Source organism: Lates calcarifer, linkage group LG5 (assembly GCF_001640805.2).
Source record: "Lates calcarifer isolate ASB-BC8 linkage group LG5, TLL_Latcal_v3, whole genome shotgun sequence".
NCBI classification, from domain to species: Eukaryota; Metazoa; Chordata; class Actinopteri; family Centropomidae; genus Lates; species Lates calcarifer.
In genome coordinates, this window is record NC_066837.1 from 19,316,398 (window position 1) to 19,339,047 (window position 22,650).

At 42.6% G+C, this 22,650-nt stretch overlaps 1 protein-coding gene across 1 annotated transcript in view; it reads right to left on the reverse strand.

Moving 5' to 3' along the window:
* Window positions 1–22,650, reverse strand: part of LOC108875761 (nucleosome-remodeling factor subunit BPTF) — a 43,862-nt gene that overhangs the window by 13,640 nt on the left and 7,572 nt on the right. Inside the window, 26 exon segments of the mRNA XM_018664878.2 lie at window positions 289–402; window positions 829–1,112; window positions 1,256–1,496; window positions 1,704–1,921; window positions 2,050–2,164; window positions 2,488–2,618; window positions 5,416–5,565; window positions 5,778–6,003; window positions 6,295–6,334; window positions 6,651–6,801; window positions 7,037–7,165; window positions 7,619–7,743; window positions 9,813–11,910; window positions 12,104–12,167; window positions 12,169–12,407; window positions 12,856–12,991; window positions 13,648–13,777; window positions 14,627–14,758; window positions 15,007–15,188; window positions 15,491–15,670; window positions 15,834–16,009; window positions 16,337–16,519; window positions 17,568–17,774; window positions 18,535–18,786; window positions 21,279–21,447; window positions 21,710–21,761. Coding sequence (XP_018520394.2) covers window positions 289–402; window positions 829–1,112; window positions 1,256–1,496; window positions 1,704–1,921; window positions 2,050–2,164; window positions 2,488–2,618; window positions 5,416–5,565; window positions 5,778–6,003; window positions 6,295–6,334; window positions 6,651–6,801; window positions 7,037–7,165; window positions 7,619–7,743; window positions 9,813–11,910; window positions 12,104–12,167; window positions 12,169–12,407; window positions 12,856–12,991; window positions 13,648–13,777; window positions 14,627–14,758; window positions 15,007–15,188; window positions 15,491–15,670; window positions 15,834–16,009; window positions 16,337–16,519; window positions 17,568–17,774; window positions 18,535–18,786; window positions 21,279–21,447; window positions 21,710–21,761 — 6,124 coding nt within the window.

Here is a 22,650-nt window from a genome sequence, read left to right on the forward strand (position 1 = left end):
TGTGATAATCAAAATGGAACTTCTATAACTGTAATTTACAAAATTTAAAAGAATAGTTTGAAGTGAAGAGCTCTCATTATGTTAAATTTACTCTTCCATCATGTCATGAGCTAGATGACACACTTTGTGGTAAGTAGTCATCAAACTTATGGATTATGGATCAGTTACAACTAGTCAGAGTATAAAATACAAAAAGCAAAACCCAATTTTCTCCAATTTTTTCACTGTGATCAAAACCCTAAAAACAAATATAAATTTGGCTCTGGTTTATCAGGCTTGCTGCAATACCTGTCCTCCCTGAGCTGAGGTGGTCCCAGTCTGTTGTATCTGGATAGGAAGCTGCAGTTTGATGTGCTGTGGCAGTGAGCCTCCGCCCTGCTGGGCCTGCAGCTGAGCCAGCACCTGCAGACACGACACAGGAGATACACAGATTTAACAAAACTGAAAAGAAAGTCACAGTTTTGCTTGTACATTTATATAAAGCATTTATTTAGATGGTTAGATCACACGGTCAGCTACATCACAGGTCAAAGCTGTTGTTACAAAATGTAAAATGGTGACAAAGAGCAGACTTTGTTTGAACGGCTGAATGAATGGCTGGATGGATCAAATTAGCAGCTCACAGTATGACCTCTGTTTACCAGTTTGAGCGACGAGAACTTTTTCTCAGCCTTACCACAGAGCTAGTTACACTGCCCAGTACAGTGAGGTCTCCTTCTGCTGGACACTATGCAGTTTCACCTGAGTGTTAAGTCGCTGATTTGGTCAGGTGTTTGGGGAAAAGGACTGAGGTTCTACTTAAGTTTCCAGTCTCTTTGCTAATCATACCTGTACCTGCTGCTGCAGCCCAGACATGCTGATGAGCTGAGGCGTCTGTTGCAGCTGCAGCTGGGCAGTTCCTCCCTGTGTTTTAACCTGCAGCGAGGTGGGTGACTGGATGGGCATGTGGGCCTGCGTCTGAGGGGGCAGCTGGCCCTGCGGGGTGGCTGAAGTAGGGCTGCTGGTGGTGGCCAGTGGAGACGCCCCTGCCTGGACGGGGGCTGCTGCCTGCTGGGCAGGCTGGGCCGGGGTTTTGGTGGAGGTGGAGTTGGGCTGACCGGGAACTGTGGTGGCTGAAGAGAGTGAGAGGGAAAAAGCAGAGAGAGCATTTTAGAGATAAGCAGGAAAATGTAAGTGTTAGCTGTCAGCTTTAAAACATGGCACATATGCACAGTCTGATAACTGGCAGGTGATCCTTGCTCGTGTGTTGCAGTACCTGTGCTTGATGTGGGTGTGGCAGCGGAGGCCAAGGGGGTGAAGAGGAAGCGCTGCACCTGGCCGTTGGGCAATGCCGCCTGCATGAGCTGCTGCCCGGGTCCTGGGATGACCGTGACCCCGTGAGGTATGACCTGCAGCTGGCCGGTGGTCTGGCCCTGGCCCTGAACCATCACCGTCAGAGCCTGTTGGGCACCACTGACACCTGCCTGCCGATCCACACCTGACCCAGCCTGCTGCTTCTACGGGAGGCAGAGCAGAGAAGAGAAGCTTGTGAGTAGGTGGATAAATGAGAACAGTGCTGTTTAATCCAAAATAAGTTGGATCTATTCTTTGTACAAACTGCTGATGACAGCATCAAAAACACATTCCTTTTGTCAGATTGTAAAAAGAAGTCACAGATTTGAATCTGAATACTGTATACATTTTTTTGTATCTCCCTCACTAACCTGTGTGAGCTGGGTGAGCTGTGCCAGGGTGAGTTTAACCTGGCCTTGCCCCTGTGCCCGTGGGGTGCCGGGCGGTGTTTGGCCCGTTGCCTGTCCTGCTGCGGTGGGGCTGGCCGCCCCCTGGCCAGTGACCGTAGCAACAGGGCTGGCACCAGATATTGCCGTGGAAACAGCCTGACCTCGAATGATCTGCGTCACTACTTGCTGGCCACCCTGACCTGGAACAGAGAGGTGTGGCAAAGTTGACACACAGACAATGGACACGTACAGACACCATACAAGTCATCAGTTATTCTTTGAGGACAAGTTGCTCTTTGTTCACAAACTCTCACGAGGAGTATACTACCTTGCTGGACCACGAGGGGTGTTCGGAGTATTGTCTTTCCCATGGGTCCCGTCTGCTGGATCGGTGTTCGGATCACTGTCATTCCTGGACGGATCTGACCACCAGCTGACAGAACCTAGAGGAATATTTTCGTCAAGATTTTACTAGTAATTATTTCAATGCCAGCAGGTTGTTCCCTAATCTGACAAAAAAGTGAGGTGTAGGATAAAGGTACACATAAAATTCATAATCTTCCACTGTTAAAAGTAACATACAGAGACAGAGAAGGTAGATGTTTTCTGCTGTGTAAAATCTTAAATGTTCAAAAATCAAAGACAACTGAGACAGTAATGCATAACAAAGCAGAAAGCAATAGATGGAAAGGAAGGAAAGAGACAAAACTGATTATATATATATAGATTATATAGATACCTCAGAGCAAAAAGAAGGCAGATGTACCTGTTGCTGGGAGCCTGGGGTGTTGGGCCTGATGTTGAGCGTGGTCGTGCGGGGCTGGAATGTGGTGTAGGTCTGGGCGCCACCCGCTGTGCTGGATGGGATGATACCCAACACTTTCTGCTGAACCACACCTGCAAAGAGCAGAGGAGTAGAAAGACACAAGAGTGAACAAAGAAGAAGAAATGCGAGGAGAGAGGCACGAGGAGAGGGGTGGGGTGAAGGCGAGGAGCATTTTGTCAATTTCAATTATTAAGTAAGTTTAACTCATAACTGGAGGAATGATGAGAGAAAGACGATGAGAAATATTTTGAGCAATTTTAAGATATAAATCTATAATCTATCTTTGTAGGATTGCTTATCAACTTTTGTAAAGATCAGTGATATTTATGTCACATACCTGCCTTTAATTACACCAAACACATCAATCAACAAATTCTAAAATGCTCTAACATCTCTAATACAATTACATGTTTGCATGTTAGAGAGCAGTTGTACAGAGCTCCTACATTGACACAACTCAATACATCAGTTGTGGGCTTCTCTCCTTGCTAGATGGCCAGCTTTTGATCACAGCAATGGTAAATATTAGTTGAGCAGGTAAACAAAAATCTTCAAAGACTCACTGAAAGCTTAGTTGGGTTTCCCCCAACATATCTGAACTCCCTTATAAATTATGCATGAGTTCAGATCCTACTTTTAATCTGACAAAGGGAGCGTTTCATATTTGTTCACCAGGCTCTTTGCCTTCACGAGCTCACGTGAAGCTGATGGCAGAAATGGAAACCATGAGAGTGTAGCTCTTTTTCCTCTGCTGCCTTGTTGCTGCGGTTTTTCAACCACAACCGAGCAGGTAAACCTATACATCAAGGGTTTCCCTCTTCAAACAGGGATGTTAAGCCCGGTCATAAGACGTGGGGAGTAGCTGCTCTGGTCACACACATCAAACACTTGTTTCTATGGACTGGCTGTTTGGAGAGGTCGGGGAGTTGGGACTCCGGTGAGTGGAGAGGTATACTTCTATTTGAAAAAAACGGAGGGGAAAAAAAGAAAAATGGAATCCCACTATAGAGGGCTACCTGTCTGGGAAGCAGACCTCAGGGTAAACTTGTTTTCCTCCCTAACTTCCTTAAGCCCTTCCAAAACAAACAGGGCGCCCAACAGTCATGCTGGATAAACACACATGTCCATTAAATGGCTACACTCCACCTGAACTTAGTTTCTCCTTCATGGTAACTTCAAAGGCAAGAAAAGTCACTTTCTTCATACCCTTGGTGAATATCATTCTCTTTATCTGGTGATTGCATGTATGTATTTAACAGTGCATTTACTGTATATTGAAATGCTCTTTTCAATGGCACCATCATTTTTTTTTTTTGCTTGAAAATTCTCTTCAGTGTTTTCTTTTCCAATTTTCAGTTTTTGTGTGAAATTTTCAATCTTGAAATAGGACATTTTAATTTTAAAAAGCTACATTGAGTGTGTGCAGCATTTAGTCCAGTAATTGATTTTTGAATACTGAAAATGACCTATGTGACTCACACATGAGCAGTCAGCAGCTTTAATGGAGCCTGTCAACGTGTCAGACCACCTCTGCCAAGTGTTGAGTGGTATCCATCATCTGATAACTTGAAAGGACCACAGACAGGCCAGACGGTGCTTACAACAAACCAAGGCCTCATCTGCGGTGTCAATATTGACATTTCAAAAAAAACACCTAACTTAAGATAGCCCAATTCTGAGTCCCCAGTCTGGATTCAGAACCTCAGACTACACAAGCCTACCATCCCCAAAAACCATCCACCCAAAATAACAGCTTTCTATTAGATTACCATGCCGACAAGACACAACCAGACATGATGTGCCACTCCAAACTGAGCTGCTGACTCATGAGGTTGGCACATTATGGGCACCACAATGGGGTTGGTGCAGAGCGTGCTGCCACAGTAGCACAAAAGACAGTAACCGGCTGGCTGCTTCTCAGATGGAAGCACCTTTTATGTCTGTGGCATCTGGAACCAGGTGGAACAAAAGGCTCAGCTCAGCTTTACATTTCAAGTATTCTGTGTTCATTTATTTCACCATCTCCGTCCTCCTTTCTTACTTAGGTTGTGGCTTTAAATTCCTAAATTACATTTTTATCATTTGAAAAATACATTATAGAGTTATAAATCTGTGTATACCACAAATAATAACCACACATCATCCTTGAATATCTTTATTCATTCTATTATCTAACTGAATTTCAGGGAATCCCTATAACATCACTTAAATACAAACTGAAACAGATGGTAAAATGCTTAACTAAGCAGGGATGTGGGTTATGACTCTGAGGTCTGGAACCAGGCTAAATGAAGTGTGTGTAATTTCAAGCATTTAGGGGAAAACACAACTGCATTAGGGCCGTGGTAAAACTAACTGTGACAACTGTGTGACTGATTCAGAAAAAGTGTATTTAGTTTAATGTTTAATGGAGGTCAGCATCTGAACACTTGAGCCCTATAGTTCTTCTAAGATGTGGGGTTTTGAAAATGATCGTCTACTTGTGTACTTGGCTCACTGACAGCGGCAATCAAGGGCAGGGGGAATGTCTAATTTGTGTCTGATTTGTAGATTTCAAAATATTTGGGCCTGCGGTGGCTGGCAACAGCAACATTTAAAAAGACTGAAGACAGGCTCAGTCCCTCCAGAGCGCCATACGCGTGGTTGGCATGCTAATTTGCTTACACAATGCCATGCAATTAACGAGCCAGATCTAATTTGGCTCCTTTGACACATTTGAAAAGTCTCAGCTGTGGTTCCGAGGTGAAGAAACGAAAACACAAACGCATCCTGAAATGGTGGTGGATGGAAAGAAACGTCTACACTGAATAACTGTAACTTGTGCTCTGTGTTTGCCTCGAAGGTGTGACTTATTAAAATCTGCCATACCTCCTTGTGAAGTTGGCACGTTGACTGTGACGATCTTGCTGTTGGCGGGCAGCGGCAGTTTGGTGGTCACTACCTTTCCACCCACTGAGGTTCCTGTAATCTGGAAGGTGTGCCCACCAGACGTGGCCACTGTGGTCTCCGTGCTTGCTCCTAATAAAGCAAACAAACAAACAATTACAACAAATTCTGTTACTACTGTCAATCCAGTACTATCAAACCACGATGACTACCCTGGCACTACTGGCAGTGGTGATCACCAATCATATACATGAAACAAGAAAACAACACATTTACATGAAATAGAAAAAACAAGCCATATCCTGCTCCTTGAACACTAACAGTTACACTCCTCTATAACACACCTTGTGTGCTTTGACCCTGCTTGACCCAGGTGGCAAATGACTGCTGGAAGTTCTTGTTCTGTTGGAATGTGACAGGGGTGCCCATCTTGGTGGATAGCACCACCTTGGTGTTCGGGGTGCCCTGGCCTGACAACGAACCGACAATGACTTTGGGTGTGACAGCAGATGTTGCCGGAGTCCCTGTTGGAGTAGCTGTGGCTGCACCTGGTTTCTGGTCCAGTCGTTTCTGAAATGGTAAATAAAATGGTCAGAACATTAATGTGGGAACCAATGACAGAAGTACTGAAACTAAAAACCAGAACCTGTAATGGCAGTAAATGCTCAAAAGACTTAAATGGGTGAAAATCCAAGTGATAGAACATTAACCGAAGCTTTTTCCTCCTAAAAACAGTAAGACACAAGCCTCACTTGCACCAAATTTGAAAAAGACCTACTTCCACAATCTTTGTTAAAATAAACACATATGCCTTTGAAGTGAAGTTTTAGTGGAAAGATTATTGAACTAAGCCACACTCACCTTGGCCTGTTCTGCTGCCTGAGCTTTCTCTTTCTCCACCCTGTCAAAGAAAAAAGAACCTTCAAGCTTAAAACACAGCAAAACAGACATAAAATTAATAAGACAAAAGAGATATTTTTTCCACACACTTTACAAATCAGAAACAATGATAGTTAGGGTAAGTTTAAAAAAAGATAAGGTTAGCAGGACAAAGCAATTTCACACTAGAAGAACACCAGCATTCACCTACTTAGTCAGTTAAAATCTCCACCCGTGATAATATCTGAATGTATAACATGTTCATTCTGACAGATTACATGATTGATGCTCCAAGGCAAGTGTAGGCAACACATGTTTGACTGTTGTGACCCTCTGACCTTTCTGAGAAGGCTCTGATCTCCCAGAGGTCCAGCTCCTCCTCAGCGACCCATGTCTCGATCACCACCGGGCCTGTCTGCTTGGCAGGCTCTGGCTTCTTGGGACGCAAGGCACTGGAGCGCAACCCCTTCCTCTGAGGGGTGTGGGTTTCTGGAATGGTGGACAGATGGATAAATTAAAGGCAAGAAGGCTGTTTGAATGTTTGTATTTTGCGCTTGGTTACAACATCAAAAAGGAGCAATATGATCAATGGATAGACGTAGAAACATCTGGCTGAATTCATACTTATTTCTCAGCATGGTTTTGTTAAAGTAGTCCAAAGCTTCCATTTTTTTGTTTGGGGGCTCTTCAACTCTAAAATAAAAATGTAAAAAAAACACCTTACCTTTTGGAGTCTCAGGCACTCCAAGGGGGCAGATGATTTTGCGGATGCAGTACTCTGAGCGAATGCCGTAAGGTCCCACGTCACGGCGCTTGATGATCTCTGTGGTGGTGATTTCAGTATCCGATGTCTCTGTAGCAATGAGTGGGGATAGGGCTGGGTTGGTATGGTGATGAGGAGGAAAGCCCGAGAAGATGGAGGAAATGCACTCCAACATAAAAACAGTGACACCCAAATGAGACTGAGGGCTGTCTCGTTCAGACAGATGTTTCGGTGGGTGCCGAAAACATCAGGGTTTTTTGATTATCGGGGTGGAGTTCAGCAATTTTTGGGGAAACACCAGCTGCATCTACGTCAGTCGACAAAATACAACTAAAAATGCATTAACTGGAAATACCGGTAAGTACGCAGTAAATATCTTATATCTTACATATCAAACAACACAATCAATTCCACCCTCAAAAGCAGCTGGTGATCTCATTCAGCACCAGTTTTTTTTGCTTTTAGATTTGTTGTTGCATTTTACCCCTTCCTCCCAGAACGAAGGAAATCTTTATTTGATGATTTGGGAGGGTATGGTTCTACCTGTACGTGTGGTGCCGACAGCAGCGGACGGTTTCACAGCCATGTCGTCCCATCTCAGACAGGCCCACAGCAGCCTCAGCATCAGACTCACACCGGCCAGAGACTTCACAGTCTGCAGGCGATATCTATAACACAACCCAGAGAGTCAAGTATTAGTCATAAATAATTGCATATGTGTGTTACTCACAACTTTGCACCTACACAACTGTAGAACACAGCAAAAATACAGCTATATTGAAATAAACTCCTTGTCTGTTATGTACACTTTTCTGAAAATTGGAAAGATTGAAGGACCAGTTGTTCTACAGCTGTGGGTCGGAGGAAGGGTAGCTAGCGCTCCCCACTACCCAGTGTCATACAGTTCATTAGAGCAGTGCAACAGACCGCCACTGACTCGCTCAGCATTACAGAAAACACATTGCAGCACAATCATGGAACAGGAAGAGGCAGAGTAAAAACAGACTGAGGTTTTTTTTTGGTGATGTTGCTGTCCTCTCATGACCACTTCCATGAAAGAAACAGAACAACTGTCTGCCATCTTTCATAAATCATTTTAAGCGCTTATTTGGTTGAGGAAAAGATATTATCTCTGATTACAAAAGCACATAAAACAACAGTTTTAAGTCACTAAGTTCAAAGTGGAATCTTGTGCATATTTCATTTGGTCCTTTTTAATTTAATAAACAATTTTGGGTGTAACAGACTGTTCTCATTGTAGAATTAGCTGACAAGACGTCATCCATCAATGAATAATTTCCAAAAGTTTTATCTTGGATGAAATACTCCTTCCGTGCATCATTACGGCCGGGGTTGCCAGCAATGAACTTGTCATAGAGGATATGGTCATTTAAAATATCTTGAACATCTACACAAACATGATCACAAGGCTGTGTGTGTTGTACGGGGTTTGGTAGATACTCCTTTTCCCATTTGTGACCACAGGCGGGAAAATATCCCTGGGTTGCAGGGCTGGGTCATTGCACAAAGTGAACATCCTGACACTTCCCCCCGACCGCTGGATGATTCATGTCTGCTTCGGAACTCTGAGGTCCGGTCAAAATAACCAGAGGTCCCTTTGTGACACCCGGCTCAGAGCCACAACATCGCTCAAGGCCAAAGCCACGAATGGCAGACAGGGAAGGAAAAGACATAACCAACGACAACTCAACAGAACATTGTATTCGGACAACCAGGAGAGAGTTTAAAGGTGAGTAATGAAGATAAATAGCATTGTCTTTAGGCTTTTAGTCCTTTTCCTGTAAATAACACAAATATCCTTTTTACATAGTCAGAAAACAGTGTGGTTAACATTTCAACTTAAACATGTAACAATCTCTGACGCACATAAAGCTACCACAAGAGACAGCATTTAGATTGTTTCCTTGTTTTGAGTAAATTTACTGGAGACGGATATTCCAACAAAAACATGTGACACGCAATTACTATGAAATTGATTTTTTTTGGTTCAAAAGAAAAATAAATGTACAAATGTAAGGCACACAAACCTGGTACAAAATACAAATAAACTTTTAAAAAACATCAGAGGTTGTCCTCTGATTTGAGTTTTTTTTTTTTTAAAATATATATTACCCTGAAGTGGTCATTCATAAAGTAATGCCATAAGTAAATTCTAAATTTTCCTAATTTTTATTAAAAAATTAATTTGCTATACTGCCATTGTGGGATTTTTAATAAAAAGTTTTCCTGGGAGTTGGTAGATATAAATCATGTCTCACTGTCAAACACTAAAACTTGTTCTGTTTGAAATAAATCAAAAATTAGATTTGAGCTATGTATATGGGAATTTCCCTCCGTGTATCTGGATAAAAGTTGCACAGTAATTTTGTGTTGTACCTGTCGTGCCTTGTGCCTTTCTGTGTTTGCATGTCACCTGACTTCACTACAACCGTTGCTCCTGAACAAGAGGTTGGCCTTAAAAGTCCCACTGATCACTGAAATTGCCGTGATCGATTATACAGGATGAATTTCACCATGGAGCTCAATTAAGTGCTACTTACCTAGTGACTTTCTCAGTGAATGCAGTGCATATTATGTGCAAAGTGAGGGGGACACTTGTCACTGTTAGGACCATAACAGCACAGACAGGAAGAAACTTTTATAACCACATAATGATTGTGGTTTGGGTGGGTGAGAAGCTCAAGTGAGAAAAACAGACAGAGAGAGCAAAGCTTACCTCCAGGTGATGCCAAACGTGGGCCTGGGTGACGGGTATGGCCAGATATCCAGGGCTGGCTTAGCATTGTAGCTAAACACGGGCACCTCACGGAATCCGCCTCGCCTCGCCAGCACCTTCAAGTCGTCATGTGGCAGTACAAAAATACTCTTGCGGTTGCTCTTGGTGACAAACTTGCGGTAAGAGGGAAGAGCCGTGTCCGAGCGTGTCTTCTTTGTGCGGGAGAATTTGAGGAGGCGGACGCGACCCCGTGTTGATGAAGAGTCCTCGTGACTCACGGCAACAGATGTTACCGAGGTTTTACCGCTGCTGTCAGTTGTTGACTTACTGACAGAGGCCAAGAGCATTGTCCTCTGTTCTTGTGTCACCGTTTCACCCTGGCTGTCTTCTGACTGACCATCAAGCCCAGACGAACAGATTTTGGTCACAGTTGTTTTGGTCATGGTCGTAAGGGTGGACACTGCACTGCTTTCAGTTGTTGACACCATTTCTCCAGATGTATTCAATGGTGCGTTGGCTACCCTCGTCTCTGTGGAAACTACTGTTGTGGTGGTGGTGGTGGAGGTTGTGGTTACCTGGGTGATGACAGTCTTGAGTGGCTCTGTCGTGCCACTGTTACTATTCTCCTCTGCGAAGTCGTCACTCAGACTGGACTCCTCTGCTGAAGGTATAGGAGAGGGTGCCATTCTGATGATCTTTACCACAGGACTGGGTTTGGTCTCCACAGACTGAAACGGTGATGTGCTGTTGTGCTGTAGAGTGCTCTGAGTATTACCTCCAAGTGCATCTATGTTGTTTTCCAGCCTTGTTATCTTCAGTGGAGGTTTGTAGTCCTGGTCCGATACCATTGTCTTACCCTCTACCTTAGAAGCTAGGCTTGGTTCTGTACTATCATTTACAGGGGCCACATCTCCATTGACCAAAGGCTTCTGCTGCGTGCTGTCCTTCAGCGAGACAGCTAGTCCCTGCTCTTCGATTTTACCAGTGCTGTTCACCTTGGGCTGGGGACTGTCGGCGAGCACACCATTATTAGAGCTCATAACCGAGTTACTCAACATGCTTTCGCTCCCCAAGCCATCATTACCGTTTACCTGAGGGAGAGGAGAAACTGGCTCGGGAGTGCAAATGCTTCCGGTTCTGTGTTGTCCAATTTCTTGCATATTTTCTTGGTTTCCCTCTGGGCCCATGCCATTTTCCTCAGTGCCCGAATGCGCTGAGCTTAAAGTTTCTGGGTTTTGCTGAACAGTTTTAGAGGGAGATGTGGTTTGACCGCTTTTTTGGTCAAGAATACTTGTAGAGGTCCTTACAGGGTCCGATTTCAAGTTGGGTACCTCGCACCCTGTATTTTCAGTATGTGCAGCCTTGGTAGCATCTGATGGTACACTGGCTGTTTGTTGCTCTAAAGAGCTATGAGTTCCCACTGCTGTTATTTTCTCTACATCAGGCTGTTTGACACCCTCTTGCCCTGAAATGTCTGAACTGGTTTCTTTTGGCCCCGTAGTCCTTTCCACTAAGTCTGCCTCCAGTTCCTGGGGCAGGGAGGTGGTTTGGTTTTGTGGTGAAGCTAAATCTCCACCTGTACCTGTACTGCAACTGTCTTTGGATGTGGAGTCCAGAACAGGAGAAGGAAGAGGAGGAGTGAAGACATCCTCTGTAGTTTTAGAGAGTTCAGCCTGACTCTCCCCTTCAACTTCTCCTCCTCCAACGTCTCCTGTCCCTGGAGTTTGTGTCGTGGAAGATTTCTCCTCCACTTTCACAGCGCTGCCCAGCGCAAGCTGTGTGTGAGCGAGAGTATGGGGCTTGAGTGGTGACCGTGGCCGGACTGGAGTGCTCAGAGCAGGGGTTGAGGTGGGTGAAACTGGTGCTGGAGTTCGGGGTTTGGAGGCAGACGCTTGCTGCCGCTGCTTCTCTTCAATAATGTGCTGCTTCACTCGGCGCTCCAGCAGGCTGTCCAGCTTGGAGGACTTGACCTTCTTCTTGTAGGCAACACGGGTGAGGAAGCCCTTGCTGACATCCACTACATCGTAGTTAAATGGTCGCTGAGGGTCTTCTGTCGGCTCCTCCTTCATGGAAGCCTTATCATCCTGAATACTGGACCCTGGAGAGAAAATGAATTTAGATTTGAATTTGTATTGATTAAAAAATGGATACTTCTACACAATTCTCAATATTAAGGTGAATGTATTTCAAACTTGGTAATTAAACAAGACAAATATGACATGGAGCACTGCTCATACTGTACATGCGATTGAATACAATGCTATTAGACACTAAGTCGCACTCTGTCATACTTTGCTCTTCATCTGATGGTGATTCTGTGGGGTCCACCTCCATTTTTGCAGGTGATTCATCAACTGATAATTCCTTTGTCTATTTCTTTTTCATCTGCCTCTTCCGTCTTTTCTTCTTCCATCTTCTCATTAGATGCAAAACCTTCATCAGACAGAAGATGATCTGTTGCTGATTTGGAGGGGCTACATAATCCTTGATCTTTTGCTTCACTGCTTAAAGCAGCAGCTCCCTGAGCTTCTGGTGCAGCTACACTGGGCCGTCGACTCAAGTCCAGCAGGGTACACTTCTTGCCAAGTTTAGCATCTTTGGGAAAAAAGAACGAGAGTGAGAGTTTATTTTTCTAAATAGTCTAAGGGAGCTACAGATAATTGCTATTAATCAGGCAACTCAGGAGCACAAGCCATCCATTATTATCTTGTGGTCTCTGAGATGAAAAAAAAAGGTAAAAGGTATGACTCTGCAGTTTGACACCACATTTCAAATAATTACACAAAGTTAAAAGTGAATGAATAATAAAAACATTAACTATCTGTGAGGTCTTTGATTGAAGTTATAATATACAACTCATCCACAGAAACATCAAAAGAGAGACTTAATTGATTAGAGGCCAACCAACACACAATGACATCGTTGAGATTACTAAACGAGAGACTAATTCCCTCTCAGAGTCAAAGAGACTTTAAATTCGAGAAACCCAAATTCCAAATAACTAAAAACCACATTTTAGGCCCCAAAGTTTCTCATTCCAGACCTTCCAGTTCTTTGCGGTAGTTGGCATTGGTGTTGCCGGGAAGCCTCGGGACAAACCGCTGCACATAAGTCTTACTGATCCAACTCCAGCCCCCGTAGCCCGTAACACGATACTCTTCTCCTTTCTGCTTCCACACCTTCACATAAGGCAAGGAAGGAGAAGCGACATGAGAAAAGGAGGGATAAAGAAACAACAGGAGGTGAGAGGTTTAAAAGGAGAAAAGTGAATTTGGAGAGACATTAAAAAGTGGTGGGAAAGGAGAGAGTGAAGGTATAAAGAGAGATTAAACGTTTACAGGTTATTCACACATTGATCACTAATTGCTGAGGGAAATGACTCACAGCAGAGCTCAACTTGCTGCATCAAAGAGCCCTTGATAGTCAGTCATGCATGTACGCACAACATACACACCAGTGTTTCCCACTGCAATGACTCAGTTTTCCAGGCATTAATGTCTCACCCAAGAGGCAGACTAGACTGAAACAGTATTACCGCCATCCCATTATCAATATGTGTTTCATGCTTTGCTGGTGCAGACAACAGATCTAGAATAGTTAGGATAGCTGCACACAAGATATCAACATTTCACAGATCAGTAACAATATAACATTATCTTAAAACTGTAATGTCAGCCATTCTGGACATCAAGTGTCTATATACACTGTACAGCGACAGAGTGGATTGTCTTGGGTTGTACGTACACCTAGAGAATGTCAGACTTGCTTTCAGCCTTTGCCTTTGTGCAACCTAAACTGCTTGTGACCAGGGGGTCAGCCTCAACACTGAACCTACCTGGTGTTTAATTGGGAAGGTGTACTTGACCCAAGTGGCCTGCTGCATCGTCTCTTCATCCTCCAGCTTCTTCTCCCTCTTTTTCACTTTCTCCTTCTCCTCACGCTCCATGGATGTCATGCGATTTAACCTGAAAATATTTTTGAATTGTCATGCAGCTTCTTAAACTGAAAATCAGCTGTATTTACATGAAGTCTGATGATTGCTTCAAGTTGTGTTTTAGCAACAGAACCTTTTTGGACTTCACAGACAACAATGTGATTTGTTTACTTGCAAAAATCTATTGTATGATGATCACAACCATTTCTATCTTTTAAACCCTCAAGTCTACCTATTCAGCAGTGTGGAGCTTATACATACTCAAGTCTGTATGACAACCTTACAACATTAATAATTATTTTCCATATAACTGGAAACCTTACTGAGAGAGTATAAAGCTCTGATTAAAGATGAGAGGATGATAGTTGCTCTTGGAACAGTTCCATGAAACACCACACACTTGTCCGAAACATTGCTGAACTGCAACGTGTGGAGCTTGCTCTCTCTTCCTTTGATGCTCACAGTTGAGTCACGCACATACACACACTTTGGGCCTGACCTTGTGAAATCTTGGACAATCGCTTCTTTAAAGGGGCGTTGTGGTGTTGAAGCAGTAGTAGAGGCAGAGGTGGGTGGTACTGGTAGTGGACTCGCAGTCTAAATATTATGCCTCACAGCCAGGGTGGGCCTTTTGATCTGATCTGGTTATGATCGCCTTTGCCTGCTAACCTGACCACACATCCCCAGTGTGCAGGCACTGAATGCTTGTTTGAGTTTATAACTTTTTTTTGAAGTATTTGAATGTGTTGTATTTAAACTGAACTTGTGGATGATCGTATAACTATTATTTTGTTTATGTGTCTTTGAGAAATTATATCAGCAAGTAGAAGCACAGATTTATCAATATGTATATAGTATAGTGTATATACTATGTGTGTACCTGGTATGGCCCAGTGAGTCCTTCCAGACAGGCAGCATAGCCACAGGTTTAATGGCACACTCCAGGATGGCCAGAGCCAGTGCAAACTCTCTGGCCTTACTGCACATCTGAACTGCTTTGATCCAATTGGTCCTACAAAACAAAAAAACAGACAAACAAACACTTTTCAACTTCTCTATTTTCTCTAGCTACTTTCACATTGAGTCTACATTTGGTTTTATGGTATGCTTTTGTATGCTTTTGCTTTTTGGTTAGAAAATCACAGTTCTGACCGTGCTTTCACTCTCACATGAAATGATAGATTTACCACACTTAGTGTAGTTAAAATCAAATAGATAACATACATAGCATACAACATACACAATTCTCTAATTCTCTACCTGTGTGAAGCCCAGTTAGGGTGCATGAATGGTGCTGGAACGTTGTTCTCCAGCTGGATGATGGTGAGTCTCAGTGTAGAGATGGTCAGAAGCTTAGAGCTATGAATAGACCCATTCCACTTAAATTCTCCTGCAGGTGTCATGCAGAACTTGTGTGAGAGATGCCGCCTCTTGTCATGGTCCTGAGGAAAGACAGATTAAGTGTATTTTAGTCAGGAAATGAGCTCAAGAATCTGAAAGACTGGGGACATTTCACTGTCCCATGGTCAATATCTGTCAAATAACTGTTCCAGTTTGCAAACTGCTAAGCACAACATAGCATAATCCATCCAATCCATCTGACTTGGGCGTTTTGGTAATAGAGGAAGAAACCGTTGCAATAATGAGAAGAATTACATGTCTAGAAAGGTCGAGCAACCACCGGGCTTATTTTTGTATTAATGAATGTTCAAATGGTAAAAGCAGAAGTTGTTGTGCTACTTGCCTCTCTGTGCTGGTGCTTGTTGAGGGCTAGGGCATTGGAGCTGTACTGGTTATGATAGACGCGGTACTTGCCCTCCTGGCCAAGCTTGAAGTATTGGCTGAGGGTCCCCTTCATCACCACCTCCTTGCTGCTGCGCGTGCTGACACGGGTGACGTCACCTTGTGCATTTACTACAAGTACCTATGGAGATAAGAAAATCCAGTCAGAACTCATTGCAGCTTGTTGCTTTGAATCAGGCGTCACTGTCACGATTGTTTCAACTTTGAAATCAGCTATAGTTTCCTTGTTTTTGCTTGATTTCTTGCTTAAACATTGCTTAGTCATTTTCATCTATGTTTCTCACCTCTTTGCCCTCTTTAAAGCCCTTGTTGGCTTCATGAACAGCAGCAGCCACCTGTTGGTTCTTCATCTGGCTCAACTTGCTTTCTGGGTTCCTCAGCCTGGTCACCATGCGAGTTGCTGAAGACTTCTTACTGCTGAGACCTGTCGTCTCACCGTTGGCCGAATCTTTACTGTCCCCTGCAAATGCAATGCCCGTTTCAGACAAAGACATGAGAAGCAAAGTCATACACAGTGGTAAATTCGTCTGGAACTACAGTGGTATACAGAGATTATTGAAGGAGAAAATTCCTTGATGGTGATTCTATACCATAAAACATGGTGCATGTGCATTTCCCATGTAAAATGTGTTTAAGGCCTGTCAATAGGCGTGTGCAACATGTAGATGAATAGTCTGACATAGGGGACAGTTATCCAAAGCTTTTTCTGGCATCATTTTTAGCTATTATATTTAGCTATTACATTACAACTCAACAAAGTGTAATTATAATGTTTTTATTGCCAGACCTGTGTCATCGAGGCTCGCCAGGGATGACTGGGAGGACTTGTCAGCCAGGTCTGGGGGTTCAGGGCCCCTTGGAGGGACCCCAGCTCCCACACTGCTGTTACTGTTCTCTTCGCTGGGCTGGGGGGGCTGGCTCAGGCTCGGGATTCCATCTCCACTGACAGAATCTAATGATGGGTTTTCTGCTACACAGACAGAAAATCACAAACGTTATTGACCATTAGATAAACACGGCTTGCACGTCTCGACTGTGCTATTCGTGCTGTCGAGTCATCATTTGAGACATCTTTCATGGATTGGTTTGCCCAGCTAGATGCAGGTGTTAGCCCAGACTCAAATTACTGAACTAGAAAAAACATGACAAATTGTAGCATCAAAGCTGTCAACACTGACAAATAAACACAAGGTTCTGCACAAGTAGAAGCTCAGTCTTAGTGAAGACAGAAACTTTCATGTGATAGTTCTGAAACAGTTAATAGTTAAGGCTGTGGCTCCCTCTACTGATAAGTCATACTTAATGCATGCACCAAATAACCACTTCAACTGGAGGGATTGGTCATTTGAAAAGCAACCAGTCTAGTCCTGGCAGGCCAAGGCTTGTGCACACATGACCACAACACCAGACTAGAAGAATGAATGGTGTTCTGTAATTTTTACGGTAGAGTATGTGTGGATCATCACAGAACAATTTTACAACAAAAGCACTTCTTAAACAGGACGCTATCTAATCAAAGGTGCCAATAACAAGCAAGCAGCTGAAGAGACATTTTTCATAATTGCTGCAATGCGATCACTGTCCCCAGTTGACTGAAGCTCGGTGAGGCCAGTCATGCTGATTGCAGTGACAATGCCACCTGATTGCAAATCAATTGATGCAATCAGCTTCTCCGCTCTTTGGAGAAAAAGAGAGCACGAGGGACTACAAGTTCAAGTGCAAAAGGCGCTGGTGTGTTCCAAAAGCTGAAGCCAGAATTCAAGACATAAAAATTGAACGACTGAACACAAAAGCCAGCAGATGGAATGAGAGCCACATGCAAAAAAGAGGCAGGCTGGGAAATGGTCAGGAGCAACATCAAAGCACTGGGGGTGTATGGCGGAACACACAAGTCACAGGTGATGTTAGGGTTATGGGATTCATCACACAATCTGGTAAAGCTGCAGACTGTGGCAGTAAAGCGCATCCCCAAAACAAGCTTAATGTGGGTAACTTCACCCTGAAATGTCCTTGTATACCTTCTGTGTTGTTAGAGGCCTCCATATGGGAACACCCCTCTGTCCGAGCCTCTATGGTGGAGGCAGTGAGGGGCTTTGGAGCCTCAGTGGCCATGCTAGAGCTCAAGATGGTGGTTTGTGTTGGAACAGAGGTTGCTGGAGGTATCGGTCCATCTGAGATGTTGCTGCCACTACTGCCTTCTTGGCCAGCGGGTGGAGCTTCAGCGACTACAGATGAACAGCAGCAATGTTGTAAATATTGTAGATTTTAGTTGATAAAGCATAGATAACTTGGAGACACTGGAGAGGAGCAGTGATGGTTGAGGCTGACAAATATGGTCAAATCATAAAATCATACAACATACATCACCAACAGGTGAAAAAAAGAAGTTTAATTTTAGACATTGAAGGCGAAGCCACATAATTTACCTGCAAAATGCTATTTTATCTTCTAGGATTATCTAAATTAGCTTTTTAAGATTATGCAACCATGCATTCATAGGAATACAGACATTTATGTTCATTAAGCTCTCAAGGCTAATTAGACACCCCCTACCAAACCTGTAATATTTACTCTCAACTCGCTTACAGCAAGATGTTTGTGTTTTGTTCTGCTGCCAGTGCAATAAAGGTCTAGTTATTCTGTGTAAGAGCCTCTTAATTGCACTGGATACTACATATCCAGCAACACACCAATATAAATTAACATATGTGCTTTGTGAGTGCCAAACTTGTCACTTGCATCTTGAAAAACAGCATTTCTAATTGGTCTAGCAGCCAGATAACTGTGGAATTGATTTTCAAATCAATAACTAATTACACAATTGTGATGATGTCCTTTTTTCCAAGGCTCAAAAAACAGAATAGAGCAGCGGCACTGGTGGTTACAAAAACAGCTTTTCAGGTTGGATGTTACGGTTTTTATGCTACTTTCATTATTACTTTGTGCTCCATATTTGTCCATGTGAAATATAAACATCATTATTACCTCCAGTTTTGACCCCATCCTTTTTCTCCTCCACAGCATCTTCGTTTGTCTCCTCCTCCTCCTTTGTCATATCTTTGCCCCTGCCCTCCTGTTGTCCCTCGTCTTTCAGCTTGACCTCTCCGTCCTCCTTCTCCACATCTATGTCCTTCTTCTCTTTCTCCAACCGCGCTTTCTGGGCCTCCTCAGCAGCCCGTCTTTTCACCTCCTCCAGCTCCTCTTCCTTCTTAGCCCGCAACCGCTCCAGGATCTCCTCTGGATGAGACAGGAAGAGGTAAACAAATGAAGCTCGATAGTTATAACAACAGAAATAGCCCAAGAAAAAAAAGTGATTGAGAGATTTTATAATAATCCTGCTCAGGAATGTGATCAGTGACACAGCACAGGGAAAAACACACAAAATTATCAATTCAACAGTGTGTACAAAAAGACAGAGTTTTGTGAGACACTCAGAACACCCTTCACAAAATTGAGAACAAAAAACTTCTAAACTTCTAGACATAATAATTAACTATGTGAACAGAAAAGAAAACAAATCTAGATTTCAAGAATAAACAATAGCATCAAACTAAAATTCAGTGTAAGTATAGGCATCAAATATAAAATATAACTTGAAAAAAGCATGAATGGTAATTAAAAAAAAAAAGGATGGGGTGTTTTGGGGGCCAGATTATGACACCAAAACTAGGAGAAGTCACAGAATTACCTTCCAACTGACCTCCTTGTTAAGACTTTGCAAATGGTATCGGCAACATACTGTTTATATGCTGATTTAAATGTCATGATTTGCATGTAAAATGTTTTAAAAACCTGCTGTAAGACTCCACAGTAAAGTTACATTCTTGTGTGTGGTCAGAGAGCACAGTGGCACCATGCTGCGTCTTAGATTGATCACTCCAGTGATACTGAGGAGTAAGCATGTTGGGTCATTAATGCACAGTGGAAGACTGTGAAGCCCTTTATGAGAGTATGACTCGTCAGTAGCACCATTACAGATTAACATAAAACGAGCCATGTAAAACCACCATCTGCACTGATAGGCAATTTGTATAATAACAAAGCAGAACATAGATTATTATGTTTTGTTTTGTTTATTATCCTACTCCAGCTATTAAATCACAGAGGACGATGTGAGCAGAGCAGCACAAACAAAATAGAAAAAGAGAATTAAATGCAGGAAGGAAAGTCATCTCTCCAAAATACTGAACAGACAGGAAAATCTAAATCCTGAATAGAGAGAAAAAAGAAAAAAAAAAACACTGGAAAGTGGAAACACCAAAAATGTGAACGACTTGAATCTGTCTTTTATTACCGAGGCACACAAAAGCTCTGATGGACGACTCTGTGGTTGAGTTGTTTTTGTTCAGTACATCAAGTCTATCTTTGTGTAATGTCATAATCTGTGTTTACTCTGCCTCCCCTGAATAGGAAATTTTGAATCAAGCAGAAATAACACTACAGTATGCAAATGTTTTACTGAAACACAAAACAGGAATCACCAGCTTGTTCTTTCTTTTTTTCCTCTTAAAAATCTCCTTTGTTTAAACACCGATTTACCAATGCCGAGGCAGGACTGATACATGCAGAGCCACTAAACAGGTATGAAACTTGCAGGAAAGAAAAGGACAATGTGTGATGATAACGTGAAAAAATATGTCAACACTAATCTTCACACCAAGTTTGAGGAAATACCACACATTTTATATGTGATAGTCATAGGGTGTGTGAAATTGAGCTTAAACAAAAATGTAACTCTAACTAAATTTATAAAACTCTATCCATTTTCTACATAATGACACTATTACTTCATTTTCTGTCTTTTTCTGTTTTGTCATTTTAATGAAGCCTCATGGATTAGTTGTGAATATGGCTGCACATATACAAACCACAACAAAGCAATGAGTGCATACTTTCTGGCCATTAAGTGCCTTTTCTAACTTACTGAACAATTATATTCAGAATGTTGCTGAGCTAGCTTGTACTGTGCAAGAAAAAGACCATAGTGGCAGCACAGGGCTGAAGCTGCTGTAGGCAGTCTGAAAAGGTTTGACAAAAGCTGCATTTATTCTTTCAAGTGACATGCTTTTTTTATGCTTGTGTTATCTACCTCCTGGGGGGTGAAAAAGGGTTAAAGACGCCTGTCAGTGAGAACCTTTAATTTATCTGTGCACTGCAGATGCTTGTTCGGAGGGTTAGTTGACACTCAAGCTGTTGCATCAAAAGTTAACACCACATTCTGCTACACCATTTAAAGTGTATCACTATTTCCCAAAGCTTCACTGTAATGAACTTGGATTGCACAGCAGACTGAATGCTATAAATGTGTTGTGCTGACTATGTGCTCACAAGTGGACCATTTTCACCACCGCCGCAAGCCAAAAAAACATACACATGGATTTGGTGGATACTCTATGGACAGAAAGGAAGAGATGAGGAACTGAAGGGAAGCTTAAGACCTGGATACTGGCCAGAGTGGGACCAGAGTAAGGTTACATAATAGCTGGGTTGATTCCTATGGCCCAGCCATCTATGACTGGGTGGCATTCATGAGCACTGGGGAGAGAGCAGGAAGAGGAGTGAGGGGGAGAAGAGAGAGAGAGCAAGAGAAAGAGAGGAGAAATACTTTGCGCTTAAAGAGATCCTTCTTCCACTCTGATAAATGATTAAACTCTGTGACAAAATGCATCTCAGATTCTCCGGAAATGATTTTATTGGATTGAAAGGAGAAAGAATTATGGTCTCTTTACCATTGGCGGCAGTAAGAAAACACTTGTTGCTGCCACGGGCCTTGTTTGTTAGGTCTTCGGTGATGTCCATATGCGTGTGCACCTCGTCCCTTATCTCCTCGAGGGCTGCATACAGGTCGGCCTCCCAGTACTCCTTATCCAAGCAATCTATCAGCTCAGCCAGCTGGACCTGGGAAGGACAGAGTTAAGGGAGAGCTCGAGAAGTGCAATGTAAGATTACCTCAATGTTACGACAGACCGCACTGCCAAAAACCAGGGAATGTTTGGATGTATTTTGTTAATTAAAAGAAATAGCAGGGTTGTGACACACACACATATACATATATAAAGGAAAAAATAACTAGGGAGGAAGAACAAAGTTATCAAACCTGACTGTATAAAGAAGATACAACCGCAGTTGGAGAAAATGATCACACACAATTCACATTTACCTTGGTGCTGTAGTACCAGATGGCTTTGTCCTCCTGCTCACCATCCTCTTCACTGTAGGGGAGAAATGAGAGAGGAGAAAAAGGAGAAACAATTTGGTAAAAAAAAAAAATTAGGAGACACAACAGGGAGGAGTAGAACATATGCTTGCTTTCTCTATGCTGGTGTGCATCTGTATGTGCTTTGATAATAACTGCTTGTCCTTTGTTTTGTCAGTAGATGCAATTCTCTTTCTTTATTTTAATTTCACATCAAATTATCAGGGTCTGCAGATGTAGACTTGTTTAACTCTAAACTTTTAAATCACACACATATGATGTCACCTTATGTGTATTGCACCTGTTAAATAAACAAATAATATACTCATATGAAAAATATATAATCAGAGGCAACGGCGAATTTATCATGTGAGCAATTATCTTTTGAAGTGTCTGAGATAACAGACATTTTGCTGAGAAGATCCAACCATTATAAATGTTCATTTTACAGTTAGCCTGCTTAATTTACTATCAGCAACAAAGTGGACCTTACCAAAGGTATTAAAGCACATTTCCATCTCTCTGTGGTGACACAGTGGTGTCTTTTTCTCATCACAGACAATACACTTAACATCAACTCATTCACTCCTCAAAAAGAAGAGCAGGTGTGAACAGTTGTGCAAAATATACAAGTTGCCAGTAGGAAATGGAGGACAATAAATCCACTGAAGAATCTTTCACACTGTAAAACTGTTCATCCGACTGTCATTTCTTTAATTGTTCTTCAGAGTGTTTTTCATCTGGGTTTGCCAGACTCACTCATCAGTATGTAGTGTGTGTGACAAAACACACGATTAACAACAGATGCGTAGTATTTATATGCTGCAACTGTATATGCAATATATACAAAATATTTCAAGAGCTATGATAAAGATAAACATGTACAATTATTACAGCCTCAGAGC